The sequence below is a fragment of the Carassius gibelio genome, chromosome A2 (assembly GCF_023724105.1).
Source record: "Carassius gibelio isolate Cgi1373 ecotype wild population from Czech Republic chromosome A2, carGib1.2-hapl.c, whole genome shotgun sequence".
NCBI classification, from domain to species: Eukaryota; Metazoa; Chordata; class Actinopteri; order Cypriniformes; family Cyprinidae; genus Carassius; species Carassius gibelio.
In genome coordinates, this window is record NC_068372.1 from 17,366,705 (window position 1) to 17,382,537 (window position 15,833).

The following is a 15,833-nucleotide window of genomic DNA, read 5'->3' on the forward strand; positions in this document are numbered from 1 at the left end:
GTGGTTTCTACAGCAGATTAACATGCTTTAAATAAAGCATGTTTGAAGATAAGAATAAATCCAGTGCAGACAAAGCTAATGTACTGATTTCACCATGTCTTAATTTGTTGTCATAATCCGGTAAATCTCGTACTGATATAAAGCCAGCTTAACATTTTAAAGGTGTGTAAACATTAGGTGAGAATTATGTAGAGAGCAAACTTTCCTTGGCAGAGAAACCAAACAGATGAAATCTTGGGTAATGCATTTTAAACACATCTTTGTATCCCTGTCACACACCTCAAGGTTGACTCTCAAGGTTGACTCTTTGACACTTTTAAAAACAAAGGATTTATTCATTGATGCCAAAGAAGAAACTTTTGGTTCCCCAAAGCACCTTTCAGTTGTTAAAAGAACCAATTTTCTTAGTGTGAAGAGGTTCTGAATAGTCTAGTAGGGGTGCGCGATAAATATCGTCCGATATTACTACATCCTGTTACTACAAGGAGCCGTTGTTAACTGACAAGCTGTGCAAATTAACACTGATAATGAACTTGGATTTGCGCAGCTTCTCGGTGTCACATCCACACAAGGAGAGGAGAAGACGGGTAAGTACTTTCGTGAAGTTTTATTAACATAGGATTTCAACAGAGCAGGTAAGTGTGGTCACAGACGGTGAATCTTCAAGCACTGATCAATAGGTGAGTTCAAGCACAAAGCTAGGCCTGACAACAAAGAGTCACTTCCCTTAATCGCTGTAACTGAATCTCCACAGAGTCATAATGCGGTCCACAAGAAGCAGGCAGAAGATCCACAAAGAGCGTCCATGTAAGCTTGATTCCAGCCGGTGAGTGAATGAGTGAGGTGAGTATTTAAAGGTGTGGTGATTGCTGGTGCAGGTGCAGGTGATCAGTATTCAGGTGACGGTTCACGTGAGCGGTGCATGGGAGATTGAGTGGATGGTGACTGGCAATGGTGACTGGGGCTAAGGGAACGAGCTGAGGGTGTGACACTACCCCCCGCCCCACGGGTGACTCCAGGCATCCTAGAGCGGCGACGGGGACGACCACGACCTCTGGGAGCCGGGCGGTCCGGGTGTTGTCGGTGGAAATCTTCGAGGAGAGCCGGATCCAGGATGTCATTGCGTGGTATCCACGACCTCTCCTCGGGACCGAACCCCTCCCAATCTATGAGGTATTCCAGGTGGCCGTTCCGCCGCCGGGAGTCGAGGATCTCTTGGACCTGGTAGATGTTGTCTCCGAGGATTTCGGGTTGGTCTGGAGGGGGAGGCGGTTCTGGTTCTGTGGAGGAAGGAGAAACTGGATCAGTGTGACGTTTTAGCAGTGAGACGTGAAACGTGGGTGAGATCCGGTAGTGTGGTGGTAGGTCCAGGCGGTAGGTGACGGGATTTATCTGAGAGTGGATGGTGAACGGCCCTATGTAGCGGGGACTCAGCTTTTTGCAGGGCAGTCGGAGGCGGATATCCCGAGTGGAGAGCCAAACCTTGTCTCCAGGTAGATAGACGGGATTAGGCGATCTGCGTCGGTTAGCGGTCTCTGTATGTCTCCGAACTGCCCGCTGGAGATGGACGTGAGCTGAGTCCCACACCCTCTCGCTCTCCTGGAACCAGTGATCTACCGCGGGCACTTCAGAGACTTCTCCTGACCAGGGAAACAGCGGTGGCTGATAGCCTAAAACACATTGAAAAGGGGTTAAGCCTGTAGTGGTTTGGCGAAGGGAGTTTTGGGCATACTCAGCCCACGGCAGATACCGGCTCCAGGTATCCTGGTGTTGGGAGCAGTAAGTACGGAGGTACCGTGAGATCTCTTGAATCTTCCGCTCGGTCTGGCCGTTGGTCTGAGGGTGATATCCAGAAGATAAACTGACGGATGTTCCGAGGAGTTGGAAGAACGCTCGCCAGACCCTGGAGACAAACTGAGGTCCTCTGTCCGAGACAATGTCCTCTGGAGTGCCATAATTCCGGAACACGTTGGTGAAGAGGGCTTCGGCGGTCTCGAACGCTGTGGGAAGACCCTTTAATGGGATTAGTTTGCAGAATTTAGAAAAACGATCAACAACAACTAGAATGGTAGTGTACCCCCCTGAGGGGGGAAGGTCAGTGGCGAAATCCACCCCTAGATGGGTCCAGGGTCGGCGAGGAATGGGTAGTGGTTGTAATTTTCCCACGGGAAGTTGCCGAGGTGTGGTGGTAACGGCGCAGACCGAGCATCCGAGGATGTACCGGGTAACGTCACGAGCCATGTTAGGCCACCAGTACTTCTGCTGGATGAGCGAGAGGGTTCGCCTGCTGCCAGGGTGTCCTGAGCCAGGTGACGTGTGCGTACTTTCCAGTAGGGGGAGTCGCTGGTTGGTGGGCACGTACATTAGACCCGTGGGTACCTCCGGAGGTGCAGGCTCCTCGAGGGTGGCGGCTCGAATTTCCTCGTCGATCTGCCAGAGGATAGGCGCGAGGAAAACGGAGGGTGGTAGAATTGAATCAGGCTTGTCGGTGTCTGGATCTGGTGAGTACATACGGGACAAAGCATCTGCTTTAGTGTTCTTGTGACCGGGTTGATATGTGATCTGGAAATTAAAGCGAGCAAAGAAGAGTGACCACCGAGCCTGACGAGCATTGAGTCTCTTGGCATTTTGCAGATATTGGAGATTTTTGTGGTCGGTGACAACAGTGAATGGGAACTGAGCTCCCTCTAGCCAGTGCCGCCACTCCTCAAGGGCGAGTTTAATGGCCAACAACTCACGGTCTCCGATTCCATAATTGCATTCGGCAGGAGAGAGTTTCTTAGAGAAGTACGCACACGGATGGAGTGAGCAAGGTTCACCAGACCTTTGAGACAACACGGCTCCAATGCCGTGATTGGCCGCATCAACCTCTACGACGAACGGCTTGGACGGGTCAGGATGTCGAAGAATGGGTGCCGAGGTGAAGAGGTGTTTAAGATGGCTGAAGGCCTCTCGAGCTTGGGGTGTCCAGCGCAGCCGGCGCTGACCTCCTTTTAGAAGGGATGTTAGAGGAGCCGAGTGCAGGCTGTAGTTCTTGATAAAGCGCCGATAGAAATTGGCAAAGCCAAGGAAACGTTGGAGTTCTTTCACCGTTGTGGGCTCCGCCCAGTTGGCCACAGCATCTACCTTGGCTGACTCCATCTGAACTCCCTCCTCAGAGATCACGTATCCGAGGAAGGAGACGGTAGTGCAGTGAAACTCACACTTCTCAGCTTTTAGGTAGAGGTGGTGGTCTCGAAGTCGTTGGAAGACGTGGCGGACATGGGTTTGGTGTTCTTCTATGTTCCGGGAGTAGATCAGGATATCGTCTATGTAGACAATGACGAATTGGTGGAGATAATCACGGAATATTTCGTTCATGAAACTCTGGAAGATGGATGGACTGTTAGCAAGCCCATAGGGCATAACCTGATATTCGTAGTGCCCGGCAGGGGTGATGAAGGCAGTCTTCCACTCGTCTCCCTCTCGGATACGGATCAGATTGTAGGCACTGCGGAGGTCGAGTTTGGTGAACACCTTGGCTTCCCGCAGTTCCTCCAGAGCCGCCGGAACGAGTGGTAACGGGTAGGCGAACTTGACGGTGGCGTCATTTAGCACTCGGTAGTCGATGCATGGTCGAAGTCCGCCATCCTTTTTGGGGACGAAGAAGAAACTGGATGCAGCTGGAGATGTGGACGGCCTGATGAACCCCTGATCGAGAGCCTCCTGGATGTATTCCTCCATTGCCACCTGCTCAGGACGGGAGAGTGGATATATTTTCCCATGAGGTAGCTTGGCACCTGGCAGCAGGTCGATACAACAGTCCCAGGGCCGGTGTGGTGGTAATCGGGTGGCTTGTTCCTTGCTGAACACATCGGAGTAGGAGGAGTAAAGGGCAGGTCTACCCATGGAGGTGGAGTGCAATTGAAGGTGCGGCGGCGCAGACTGTGAATTCTGGACTGGTGGATGGTGAATGTGACTCTGGCATCTCGGGTCCCACGCCTGGATCTCCCCTGTGCTCCAGTTGATTTGTGGGTTATGTTGGGCCAGCCACGGCCTACCCAGGACGACGTCAACAGTAGCGCGAGGAAGTACGAGGAGGGCCAGTCGTTCCCGATGTCCGTGGGGCAGAACGAGCTCCAGCTCGTGTGTCCTTTTAGTTATTTTGCCACCGCCCAATGGTGATCCTTGGATGGTAGTGATACGGTAAGTGGTCTCGTTCTGGACGATGGGTATACGGTGCTTGGTTACGAAGTGAGAAGAGACGAAGTTGCTTGCGGCTCCGGAATCCACCAGGACATGGATGGAAAGATTGTGTGAGTTAATTGTGATCTGGGCTCTGATATGAGGTATGTGAGATACAGATGGGGTAATGGAAACTGTACTCACCATTGGGCGAGGCGGACGGACCGGGCAGGCGTGGATCAGGTGAGTGGCCTCGCCACAGTATAAACATAGCCGCTGCTGAATGCGGCGTCTCCGTTCAGAGGCATCTAGGCGGTAGGAGTCGGTGTTCATGGGTTCCTCCTGGTCTCGTTGGGGCGAGGGCGTTCTGGCTGATGGAGAGATGGTATATGAGGCCGGGGAGGCACAGGCCGAGAGGTGTTGAGCAACATTTATAGTTTTTCTGATGAACGTTTCGAGATTGACATTATCGTCGTAAATGACCATTTGCTTTCTGATCTGGGGCTTTAAACCTTTACGGTATGCAGCTAGCAGGGCAGTTTGGTTCCAACCACTGGTGGCGGCTAATGTCCGGAAACGGAGAGTGTAGTCATGTATTTCCGTGGCTCCCTGGCGGAGATTTAAGAGTTCATCATGGGTTGAAAGAGGAGTTAGAGCCACCCCGAACACTTCCTGGAGGTGGGTGACGAAGGCGTCGAATGAGGATAGAACCGGACTCTGGGAGTTCCAAAGGGCCTCTGCCCATTGTAGCGCTCGTCCGGTGAGGAGAGAGATCATAAAGGCGACTTTGGTGGCCTCATTGGGGAATTTACTGGTATTTGCGTTGATGAACAGTGAGCACTGCAGAATAAACCCACCGCAGCCACTCGGTTCACCCGCATAGCACGCGGGACGTGCAAGGGGCGTGCTGTTGGTGGTGGTAGCACTAGTTTCGGTGGGTGGTGAAACTGACTGTAATACTTGGCGGAGAGCAGTCACCATTTCGGTGAACGGGTCCGAAGCCGCTCCCTGAGCAGCAGCGTTAACATCCATGGGAGATATGAAGTTCTGTTTTTCTGGGCTGGAATCCTGTCACATCCACACAAGGAGAGGAGAAGACGGGTAAGTACTTTCGTGAAGTTTTATTAACATAGGATTTCAACAGAGCAGGTAAGTGTGGTCACAGACGGTGAATCTTCAAGCACTGATCAATAGGTGAGTTCAAGCACAAAGCTAGGCCTGACAACAAAGAGTCACTTCCCTTAATCGCTGTAACTGAATCTCCACAGAGTCATAATGCGGTCCACAAGAAGCAGGCAGAAGATCCACAAAGAGCGTCCATGTAAGCTTGATTCCAGCCGGTGAGTGAATGAGTGAGGTGAGTATTTAAAGGTGTGGTGATTGCTGGTGCAGGTGCAGGTGATCAGTATTCAGGTGACGGTTCACGTGAGCGGTGCATGGGAGATTGAGTGGATGGTGACTGGCAATGGTGACTGGGGCTAAGGGAACGAGCTGAGGGTGTGACACTCGGTTAACAACGGCTCCATGTAGTAACAGCTGCTCTATGTGAAATCATGCACCTGATGGAATTTACCGTTGAATAGATAACGGCTTTACTGACGAGATGCGCATTAATTATTGGACGATATTTATCGCACCCCCACTATACACTTTTTTAAAAATTATTATTATTTTTTTTTTTTCCAATGTTGTTGTAGATGAACGATTTTGGGTTTTCCAAATAACTTTTCAGTGAACAGTTCTTAAAATTACCCTTTTTTTTCTTCTTAGAGTGAAGAACATTTAAAGGGTTAGTTCACCCAAAAATGAAAATTGGCCCATAAATTACTAACCTTGAAGACATCCTAGGTATATATGACTTTCTTATTTCATACAAATCCAGTCGGAGTCTCTTTTAAAATGGTCTTTGATCTTTCAAGCTGTTGGATGCCACTCAGCGGGTGTTGCACTCCATCGGTTCATGAAACGTTTAATAAAAAGCAAAGATTTCCTTCCTTTATCAAAATACTCCAATATTCTTATTTACAAATCCTCATTTTGTACTTCTAATTAGTGACCGCTGCGTTTCCGCATGTGTCACTTCTGACTGGTGTATGTGCAAAACTGACCTCATACATTAACTGTGACCGCAAGCTAGATTAAAGTAATTATTACATTTTGAATATGGATATTTTTCCTACAAAAACACAACGATTTGCTACAGGAGGACTTTGTTCACCCCCTGGAGCCATGTGAGACAATTTTATTCAAATGGTTGAGTTTTTTATTAAACTTCTCATGAACCGATGGAGTGCAACATCCGCAGAGTGGCATCCAACAGCTTGAAAGATCAAAGACAATTTTTTTTATAACTCCAACAGAATTCATCTGAAAGAATAAAGTCATGTACACCTAGGATGACTTTAGGGTGTGTAATTTATTATATATTTTTGGATGAACTAACCCTTCAAATAATCTGAAAAACCTTTTCGCAGTATAAAACACCTTTTTGGAATGGAAATGTTCCATGAATGTAAACATTTCTTCATTGTTGTAAATTGCTATTTGTTAATATAAATACAATTAAACAAAAGTTTGCAGAAGCCCTTGTTCTAATTACTTGTGCTTAAATGCATTAAAATTGTTTTACAGAAAAAATTATATTGTGCCTTTTGATGAATTTGTTAAAAATGTTAAATGCACATTTGTAATGAGTTGGATTGAAAGTAAAGTGGCCCAAAATAAAAATGAATTCCAAAATTGCCTTGTTTTGTCCAAAACAAATGTGATGGCATATTTATTCATTAAACTGATCATGTCTTTACTAAACTAACAGAGGCATTAGATGGTTGTGTGTGTCTGTGCGTGTGTGAGGTGATTTAACAAAAACACAAGTGCCAGGAGACTGCGGTGACATGTGGCACATCTCCCACACGCTGAACAGGTTGTAATGAGAGCCGGTGGGGTTTCACCGTAACCTAACAACTCTTGTGTTTGTTTCTGCAATCTGTCAGGGGTCTGTAGATTGCTGCTCTGATTTGATTGCCTCTTCACTTTTCCAACTACATGCTCATCTATTGAAAGTTTGGAGCTTTTTTTTTTTTTTTGCTTTTAACTAGCAAATATGAATATAAATTTAAAAAGCATATGTGAAAAGCCTATTTTGAAGTGAATTTTAGTAAACACAACCTCATAAGATAATTGGTGACATTCAAAGCTTGATTGACTAACACTGGCACTCTCATTGGTTTTATGAATCTACACCAAGCAAAGAAATGTACAAGCACTACGGATGAACATCACGCATCAGCATGCCAAAATCGTTCATCATAATCAGTGTCAGACGCTCTTGGGGTGATTAACACTTGATTCCTTGTGAAGAAAACCAACAGTTTACCACCTGACATTGAATAATCCAAATTACACCTTGTCGTTTTTTTATATTAAAGTCATGTTTATTCCATCCCACATAACCGGCATCTCACTGGCAGCAATGCCAAAGAGAGAGAATTCATTCACACCGCAACAGAATTAACCTATCACACCTATTATCCTTAAAAATAACAGCAATCGCAAAGAAAGCATGACTTTTAAAATGGTTACACAATAGTTATGAATGCTTTAGAGATGTAAGGACCAATAAAACATTGACAAGTGATGTGAACGAAGGACAGTAAGAGAATTTGTACATAAAAAAAATATCTCATGCATAAAATCCATATTTATGATGTTTAAAGTATGATGTAACATTTAAATACTCACTTTGGAAAAGCCATCAGAGAGGAGTGAGTGACCTCTCCCCTCAATGAATAAACACTCTTTATTGACACAACGAAAAGTAACCTGCTGAATTAATCATAAAAATAAAAAGTTATGTTTTAATACACAGTGAAAGCTGTAAATAGCAGTTATCCCTCTTCGAACCGTATCTTTAAATAAAGAAAGCCCACTAACAAAAGCAAGCATTGTAACACTGTGCCTAAATGATGATGAGAACAATTTCCCCCAAAAAATGCACACAACGTTAAGGGTCTTTTTAAAGTCCTTGGTCCCTCTAAACGGTGTGCCAATCATTAGTTGAAGATGACAGCTTTCCACGGTTTGCTGGCTGTGGAGGGGTAGGAGAAGAGGAAAATGGCCATGCTGAAAATGTAAACTCAGTTCAGCAAGTCTGGTTGGAGGCCAATCCTCTGAAGCACATCCTCAGGCATGCAAAACACAGGGTTTACTGGTTTGATCTGCTCATCTCCCAGCAAAGACAGACCAGCCACACCAAACAGAGTGTGGAAAGGATCCACCTGGATGGAAATATGGAACACTGGCAAGAATGTACCACAGATACTGATGAACTCTGTATAAAGAATGGCAAGTCCTAGAGAAATGACATGCAAAATATTTATGCATATGCAAAATTTTATGCGACCAATCCCAAAGAGAGCTTACCACGTCTCCAGGCCTATCAGCGAAGCCTCCAGTCTCTTCATCCTGGCAAGCAAGAATAAAACTGCACAGCTTTGCTTTGTCAATCCAGTGAATTCTGCCAATGATCTTCAAAGAGGCAAGAACCCACCAGGAATAGCAGACATCAGGCAGCTGAAATTATCAGAGACAAAACAAATATCATCCACAGATGTGTTTGTTCTCTCATCAATAATAACTCCTTATAAATAAATGAATACAAATTATAATAATCTAGTATTAAGTTTTGAAAACATTAAATAATTTCTTTTACAATTTTGTTTATTATTTATGGTCAATTTTAATTTGGTTTTAATATGTTTTATGGTTCTCAAACAGTTTTAAATGAATCTATATTTTAACTGCTATTTAAAAAAAAAAAAAGTTTCATTATGCTAATCATTTTAGTTTTAATCTTTTACATCTTCAGGCTGTACCATTTATGATCCAGCTACACTGACGGGATCAGATGGTCCCTTAATGAGCACAAAACACTGTTAGTCAAAAATCTGACTTGGGATTCAATTAAATAACCAGCACCATCTGAAAATATAACTAGTTTTCACTCTTTTAAGTCACACTTTTTAATTTGTTGATGTCTTTGATTTAAAGGACATCTCACCTTCTCTGGCCTTCCATTCAAGCCTCCTGATGGTAACTGTCTTTCACAGAGCCACCAACCCAAAAGATCTGCATTTACTTGATGAAGCTGCCCAGTGATCGACAAGAAACCTGTGCAGCAGTAAATCTAGAGATGGGGAGAAAAACATCTGATTACATTGTGTGGATACACTAAACTGGTTTAAAGGTGGTCATAAAATACCTCAAACACCTCACCTGACCAGCATGGGACTCTGAACCAGGCCTACAACCAAACCCACCATCAAAGTTCATACAGGACAGCACAAACCCCACGGCCTTGTCCATGTTGATCACATCCAACTTGCCCTGCACAGAAATTTATCTCATGTATTTAAACCCTTGAAAGTTTGCAAGAAACACTATAAAAGACAATAGAATACAATATTTGAATAGAAAGGAATTCAGACCAGTAGTGCCAATGTTGCAACCGCACAAAAGGAAAACCGTGTATCTATTTCTCCTGTTAAGGAACAAAAGCGAGTATTCATGAAGTCATATAATACTTAAAACTTTTTAGTCCAGTAATGACTGATAAAGCAAATAAATAAATGTACCCCATTTGTCTCCTGCGAATGAGCCATCCTCTTGCTGCAGTCCTTTAACATAGTCAACCACTTTGTCCACATCAATGGCATTAATGCTGTCATACAAGGACAGGATCTAAAGGTAGTAAAACATTTTTTTTTTAAATATATAACCATTTATTAATTATGATGATTGCCTTCTTGATTTTGTAGATTCCTGCTGACCTGTACAGCACTGAGGGTGTAGAGGAGGTGAGGGTCATGGCCAGTGCTGGCGCTGATGCCTCCACAGTCGTGCTGACAGGACTTGATGAACTCTATGATCTCCTCGCGGTTCATTCGGGACAGTTGACCCATCAGGTCCATTACTGTCAGGCCCCAGTAGATGCCACTCATTCTCAAGTACTCTGACAGCGTGTACTCCTGCAGGAGATGGTGCAGAATACATGGGAATTAACCTAGAATTCTATTCATTTTTGGAGGAAACCCATTTTTGCATTTTTTTGTAAGCCATCAACTTACATAGTCATCCTTCTTGGAGCCATAGGCTGCAATATAGTCTGCATGCTTGTCTAGGAGGAGCGTGTGTGGTGCATCAGGTTTAATGACCACGTCTTTAACCTGGGTCCCCTGCAAAATAAAGTTGTCGTTATCACTTTCTAATAATAAGCTCAAACCTGCAGTCGGACACATTCATTTGAGCCCAGGCTGTAAGCTGTGCTGAACTGACTGCGCGCGGGGGTGACATGGTTCAGCTGCTATCGTTCTCATCTTTTGATGTGTAACATTACTTCACAACCTTCACAATCGCAGTTGACCGCATGCTCTTTCTTTATGGGGAAAACATGATCACATATGATATGATTAAATAACTATAAAAGCAAAGTAGTGTATTTTACATTACCATCCTGACGGAGAAGCAAGAGAGTGGACTACAAGCGGACTTCAACAGTCACGCACATATTACGTCATCACATTCCTCGTCGTTTCTACGGATGCCAGTAAAGGACATTATAGACGTGTTATTATCATAGACAGTAAAAGAAAAAGGTTATTATGGGGAGCTAAAGCGCATTTAAACAAGGGAACCTCAATAGAATATTTGCTGGTATGACATGATACAAATTACCTCAGTCACCACAACTGCATTTTTTTTCAAAGATACATAAATGCAGTTAAAGCCAGATCTATTTGGATTTGAAAATTTGACTGTGAATAGTGACTAAACATAACTTTTTTTTTTCCAATATATTAACTTTAAATATATTAAAAGTTGCATAAGTATTATCCAAAATTAATTTTAGCCCAATTTAATCTATCACTCAGTATGAACTAATTTCTGTAGTTCTGTAGACTTAGTCGGTTCAGTTGCTAATAAACATATATTTACCATAAATTAAAAAATACTATTTATTTGTGTATTATTTTTCAGTAGCTTGGTTAATATAGTTTTTTTTTCTATTTAATGTAAAAAAAAAAAAAATAGAAAGGGATTACAATGATACAAATACTTTGTGTAGGTCCAAATTAAGTTGCTTAGATGTTTTTTGTATTGGGGGGAATCATGAAATCACACTCAAAATATTAAATTTTGTCCTATATTATAACATGTAGGGTAATTCAAATTCATTAATAGCATTTTGAAAGTGGGGTATAGATATTTGGGCAAGAAATTGACAGATGTTTTCAAAGTAGATTATTTATTTTGATTTTGAAGACATCAGTTACAAAAAGAATATGAGGACGTGCTGTGTAACTATGTTACGGTTCAGTTTAACATTTGATCAACACAGTTGTTTAACACAAAGACGGCAAGGCATAGATGATATGACATAAGGCCACTGGAGCTCTGTGGAGGCAATTTACAGTCCGTGAGATACAATCCTGAGATCTATTGATCAAACGCATCAACATGTAAAAAATACGATCTAACAAACAATTGGCTTATGGCATGGAAGTCCTGGGTTTACAGGTTCACTGTTTGAATTTCCCAAGGTGTTCTCTTGAGATGATGAGCCTTTGGATTTGTGCGGTCCCTTCATAAATCTGTGGATGCAGACAATAAGACATTCAGCACATTTTAGCACATTGTTGGTACCAATTCAAATAAACAGGGTTTGTGTCTACAATCCTTACCTGGTAAATCTTAGCATCTCTCATTAGCTTCTCCACAGGATATTCACTATTGAAACCGTTCCCACCAAAGATCTGGACAGCATCAGCAGCACACTGGTTTGCAATATCTCCAGCAAAGGCCTTGGCAATCGAGGCATAGTAGGTGTTCCTGCGGCCCTGATCCACTTCCCAGGCTGCTCTCTGATAGGCCATCCTGGCAAGCTCCACTTTCATGGCCATCTCAGCCAGAAGGAATGCCACTGCCTGGTGCTGGGGGTCAGAAGACAAACGCAGTTTATTCATTAATTACGCGAGTAGATTTATTTTAGAATTAACTGTCTTACTAACTTAATGGAATCAGTTTGAGTTGTTAAAAATGTCTACTGAAACAGACACCTACCTCAGCAATAAACTTGCCAAAAGTCTTTCTCTCCAAAGCATACTTCGTGGCCTCTTCCAGTGCTCTCTGTGCAAGTCCTGTAGCACCTGCAGCCACCTGAAAAACATCAGGAGATGGTTGACATGACGTGACGTATTAGACAACTGCAATTTGTTAGCAATAATAACTGCAAAAAATCACTTACTGGTGGTCTTGTCTTGTCAAATGCACCCATGGCTATCTTGAAGCCAGCTCCTTCTCCAATCAATACATTCTCCTTCGGGATTCTTACATCCTCAAATGTGATGCCCCTGGTGTCTGAGGATCTTTGGCCCATGTTTAATTCCTGGTGAACAGAAGAATGTAGACATAAGCAAGTAGTGCAGAATCTTATAGTGTTAATATAATTAATATAGTGTATAAGTATTGTCTAAATGCATCAGACTGCAGTTGACAGCAGATTGTACCTTTCTGCCTGGCTGGACTCCTGGGGTATCAGCTTCCACAATAAAGCCTGTGAAAGCCTTGCTAGCAGGGCATTTGGGATCGGAATCTGTGCGGGCCAGCAGGAAGTACCTACAAATGCAAACAGAAGGGTTTATAATGAATCCAAAACACAGTTATGAATTACTGAAGTGAAACTGAAGTAGTTTACCAACCAGTTTGCTTTTCCTCCATTGGTGATCCACATTTTCTGACCACTGACCACATACTCGTCTCCTTTCTTAACAGCCCTGGTCTTTATCCCAGCCACATCAGAGCCTGCTCCTGGCTCAGTCACACAGTACGCCTGTTGACAAAGTAACATATTAACTAGCAAAAGTGTGTGCTCATGTACTGCTTTCTGAATGTTATATAAATCCTAAAAATATGGATGATTGGAAAAACGATGACACACTTACACACATTAATGGTTCTTCCGTCATTCTGCCCAAATATTTCTTCTTCTGGGCATCATTACCAGCAATAATGACAGGCATTTGCTGTATAGAAAAACAACATTAAAATTAAAACATATAACAGTAAGTTCTGGAAAAAGTCCTATGGACAAATGACAATTTAATTGAAATATTAAATGAAGCCTAGTTAAAAAAATATGTTCATAAACCCCAACTTACTCCCAGAGAGTTTGCCTCAATGGCTGTCTGTACTCCAGTGCAGCCAAAGGCCAGTTCCTCTGTGATGAGACAGGCATCAAATATGCCCAGACCCAAACCACCTGGAGCATATGGCAATATGGTCAGAATTAAAGGAATAGCTGTCCTCATGTCCTCAAACTCCTATGACATACTTTCTACCATTAAACACAAAGTGTAAATTTGTGAAGAATATCTTAGGGACTCTTTTTACTATCATGATGAGAAGGAAGCCTGAGGTTGCCTAGTCTCAGTCTAATGCATCAGACGTCCAACCAAAATAGCAAACACTTTGGGAGTTTCAAAGTTGTCATCTGATTGTTTGAATTCTACAGGATGTCCGGGATATCTGTGTGTTACGTTCTTTGAAAGCCCACCTGGAAACAAAGCCTTAGTGAGCCCAAACCCCCTCACAAAAGAAGAAAGCTGTCGTGTTTATATCTATGACAATGAGCGCTTTGGCAGCCCTTGGCTAGTGAAAACTGCAATGAGTCCCGACATTCTGCGATCAGTCTGAAGGCCTGGCTTCGCAAAACTTGACACTGCCAAGCACTAAAATGCCATAAAAGGGTTTCATGTGACTTTTGTGCTACATTTCAGCTAATACCATCCTAAATATCAGTCTGTTCCCAAGCTTTCATGTGGTTTCAGATATGATTTTGTAATCATATTATTGTAATTGTACAGAAACAAGCAATCAGTAGTACATTATTAATAATCTACTTTTATGTTTCACAAAAGAAAGTAAGTCATGCAGGTTTTATAGTTACATGAAAGTGAATAAATGATGACAAAATAATCATTTTTGGCTATCAGTCTTTAAAGTACCTACCACAGTCCTCTGGAATATGTCCATTCATTAGACCCAACTCCCATGCTCTCTTAATGAGAGGAAATGGATACTGCAAGGAGGAAATCAGAGATGATTATGATTATTATTTTACAAATCTAAAAATATGTTAATGCAAAATGGTGGACATATGGATTTAAATAACCTACTTCACCACTTTTGTCATATGACGGGGCAGCTGGGACAATCTCCTCCCGTGCAAACTTTCTTGCCACCTCCTGGAACTCTTTCTGCTGGTCAGTTAGTTCTGTTAAATTGAGGAATAGTGTGTTGGGACGGTGTAACAATGCTGTGGTATTTTTAAAAATACAGGATCATTATACACACCAAAGCTGAAGCCTCCATGAGCTTCTCTCGAGGCAGCAGCTGCTCTGGCACCGGCTTGAGGGCCAGTACTCTGAAACCTGCGTCCAGCCTGAAAACCTGCCCTCAAAACCTGTACACAATTACAGATCATTACACATTCCTGCACTGACACAACTGGTTTAAAGATTTACCACAGTGCAGATAAAGTCATTCTACAGTCATCAAGGAAATGTTCATTATTGGACTTAATCACTTTTATTTTTTTTTTATTGTACAAAGTAAAAGAATAATAAAATCGTATAAAGAATGAATGTTACAGTATAGCCTATTTATGCACAGTATGACAACATGAGGTTAAGCACTTTTGTTTATAGGCAGGGTTACAGCAGTCAAAGTGAACCTACGAGCAGGGGAAGAGCTAAAACTTTCTCAACTTCACCAATTCACGTTAACTCATCACATTTAGGATAACTACATAATCCCAGATGCAATGATTTTCTCACTAACACGCGTCTAGACTAGCTGTGGGAATTCCTAGCGCTAGGCTAGCTATCTCTTAATATGACATTATTAAAAATGGCAAGTATGTGCAAAATAAAAACCGTTTAACAATTACGTCAACAGAAATGCGTATTTACCTTATTAAAAATCATCTTAGTGACAATGCTCAGATCCTTCAATGCCCTTACAGCGTTCACCTCACAGTAAACATGAAGGACCAACCAATCATCGGCCTCCGTTTTATCACGTGATTAAATACCGTCGTTCTAGTGACTTTTGCCCTACTTTTATTATATAACGTATATATATATATATATATATATATATATATATATATATATATATATATATATATATTATTATTATTATTAATATGTGTGACCCTGCCTGTGAACACCCAGCTGATTTTTTGTTTGTGTGATTTACTTTTTCTACATAAAATCATCCTTTATAAAGATCTAGAAGATTCTGTGAAAATGTACTTTGTAAGGCCATGTCAAAGATTGAAATCAAAGTGAAATTAATGGTTGAAATCAAACGTTGATTTTTGTTATCTCATAATTAGATTTTGAGACTTTAGCTTTGATTTCACAGACAGGAAATGTGTCCGAGGGTCAAATTTTGTATAAATAAATACAAATAAAAATCTCTTGCTTCAACCTACTTTTCTGTTTTACAATAAACATCCCACTGAATAGAAATTAATTAATTCAAAGAGTACAGTATACTACTTTTAATTAATTAACGAACTTGAAATATACAAAATATGTAGGCTTATG

General features: G+C 42.3%; 2 protein-coding genes across 3 annotated transcripts; both read right to left on the bottom strand.

Annotated features, from left to right (window-relative positions):
* Positions 1-7,576: 7,576 nt before the first annotated feature.
* LOC128029096 (geranylgeranyl transferase type-2 subunit beta) lies at positions 7,577-10,794 on the bottom strand. 2 transcript variants are annotated; one of them, XM_052616637.1, is made up of 9 exons: positions 10,672-10,794; positions 10,290-10,397; positions 9,993-10,190; positions 9,798-9,903; positions 9,651-9,703; positions 9,439-9,549; positions 9,224-9,349; positions 8,587-8,736; positions 7,577-8,441 (listed from the first exon to the last, which is right to left on the bottom strand). In XM_052616637.1, exons 1-9 carry the CDS (start codon positions 10,672-10,674, stop codon positions 8,301-8,303), a joined length of 996 nt encoding a protein of 331 aa, XP_052472597.1. In that variant the 5' UTR covers positions 10,675-10,794; the 3' UTR covers positions 7,577-8,300. The 2 variants fall into 2 exon arrangements, with proteins under 2 accessions (XP_052472597.1, XP_052472587.1); XM_052616627.1 differs by having other exon boundaries at positions 8,193-8,515.
* A 656-nt stretch (positions 10,795-11,450) lies between these two features.
* On the bottom strand, positions 11,451-15,318 carry LOC128029104 (medium-chain specific acyl-CoA dehydrogenase, mitochondrial-like). The gene is made up of 12 exons (XM_052616650.1): positions 15,192-15,318; positions 14,575-14,683; positions 14,397-14,494; positions 14,230-14,299; positions 13,380-13,480; positions 13,164-13,244; positions 12,921-13,051; positions 12,729-12,837; positions 12,467-12,607; positions 12,283-12,378; positions 11,904-12,152; positions 11,451-11,813 (listed from the first exon to the last, which is right to left on the bottom strand). The coding sequence occupies exons 1-12, from the start codon at positions 15,204-15,206 to the stop codon at positions 11,742-11,744; spliced, it is 1,272 nt and encodes a 423-aa protein (XP_052472610.1). The 5' UTR covers positions 15,207-15,318; the 3' UTR covers positions 11,451-11,741.
* Positions 15,319-15,833: the final 515 nt, after the last annotated feature.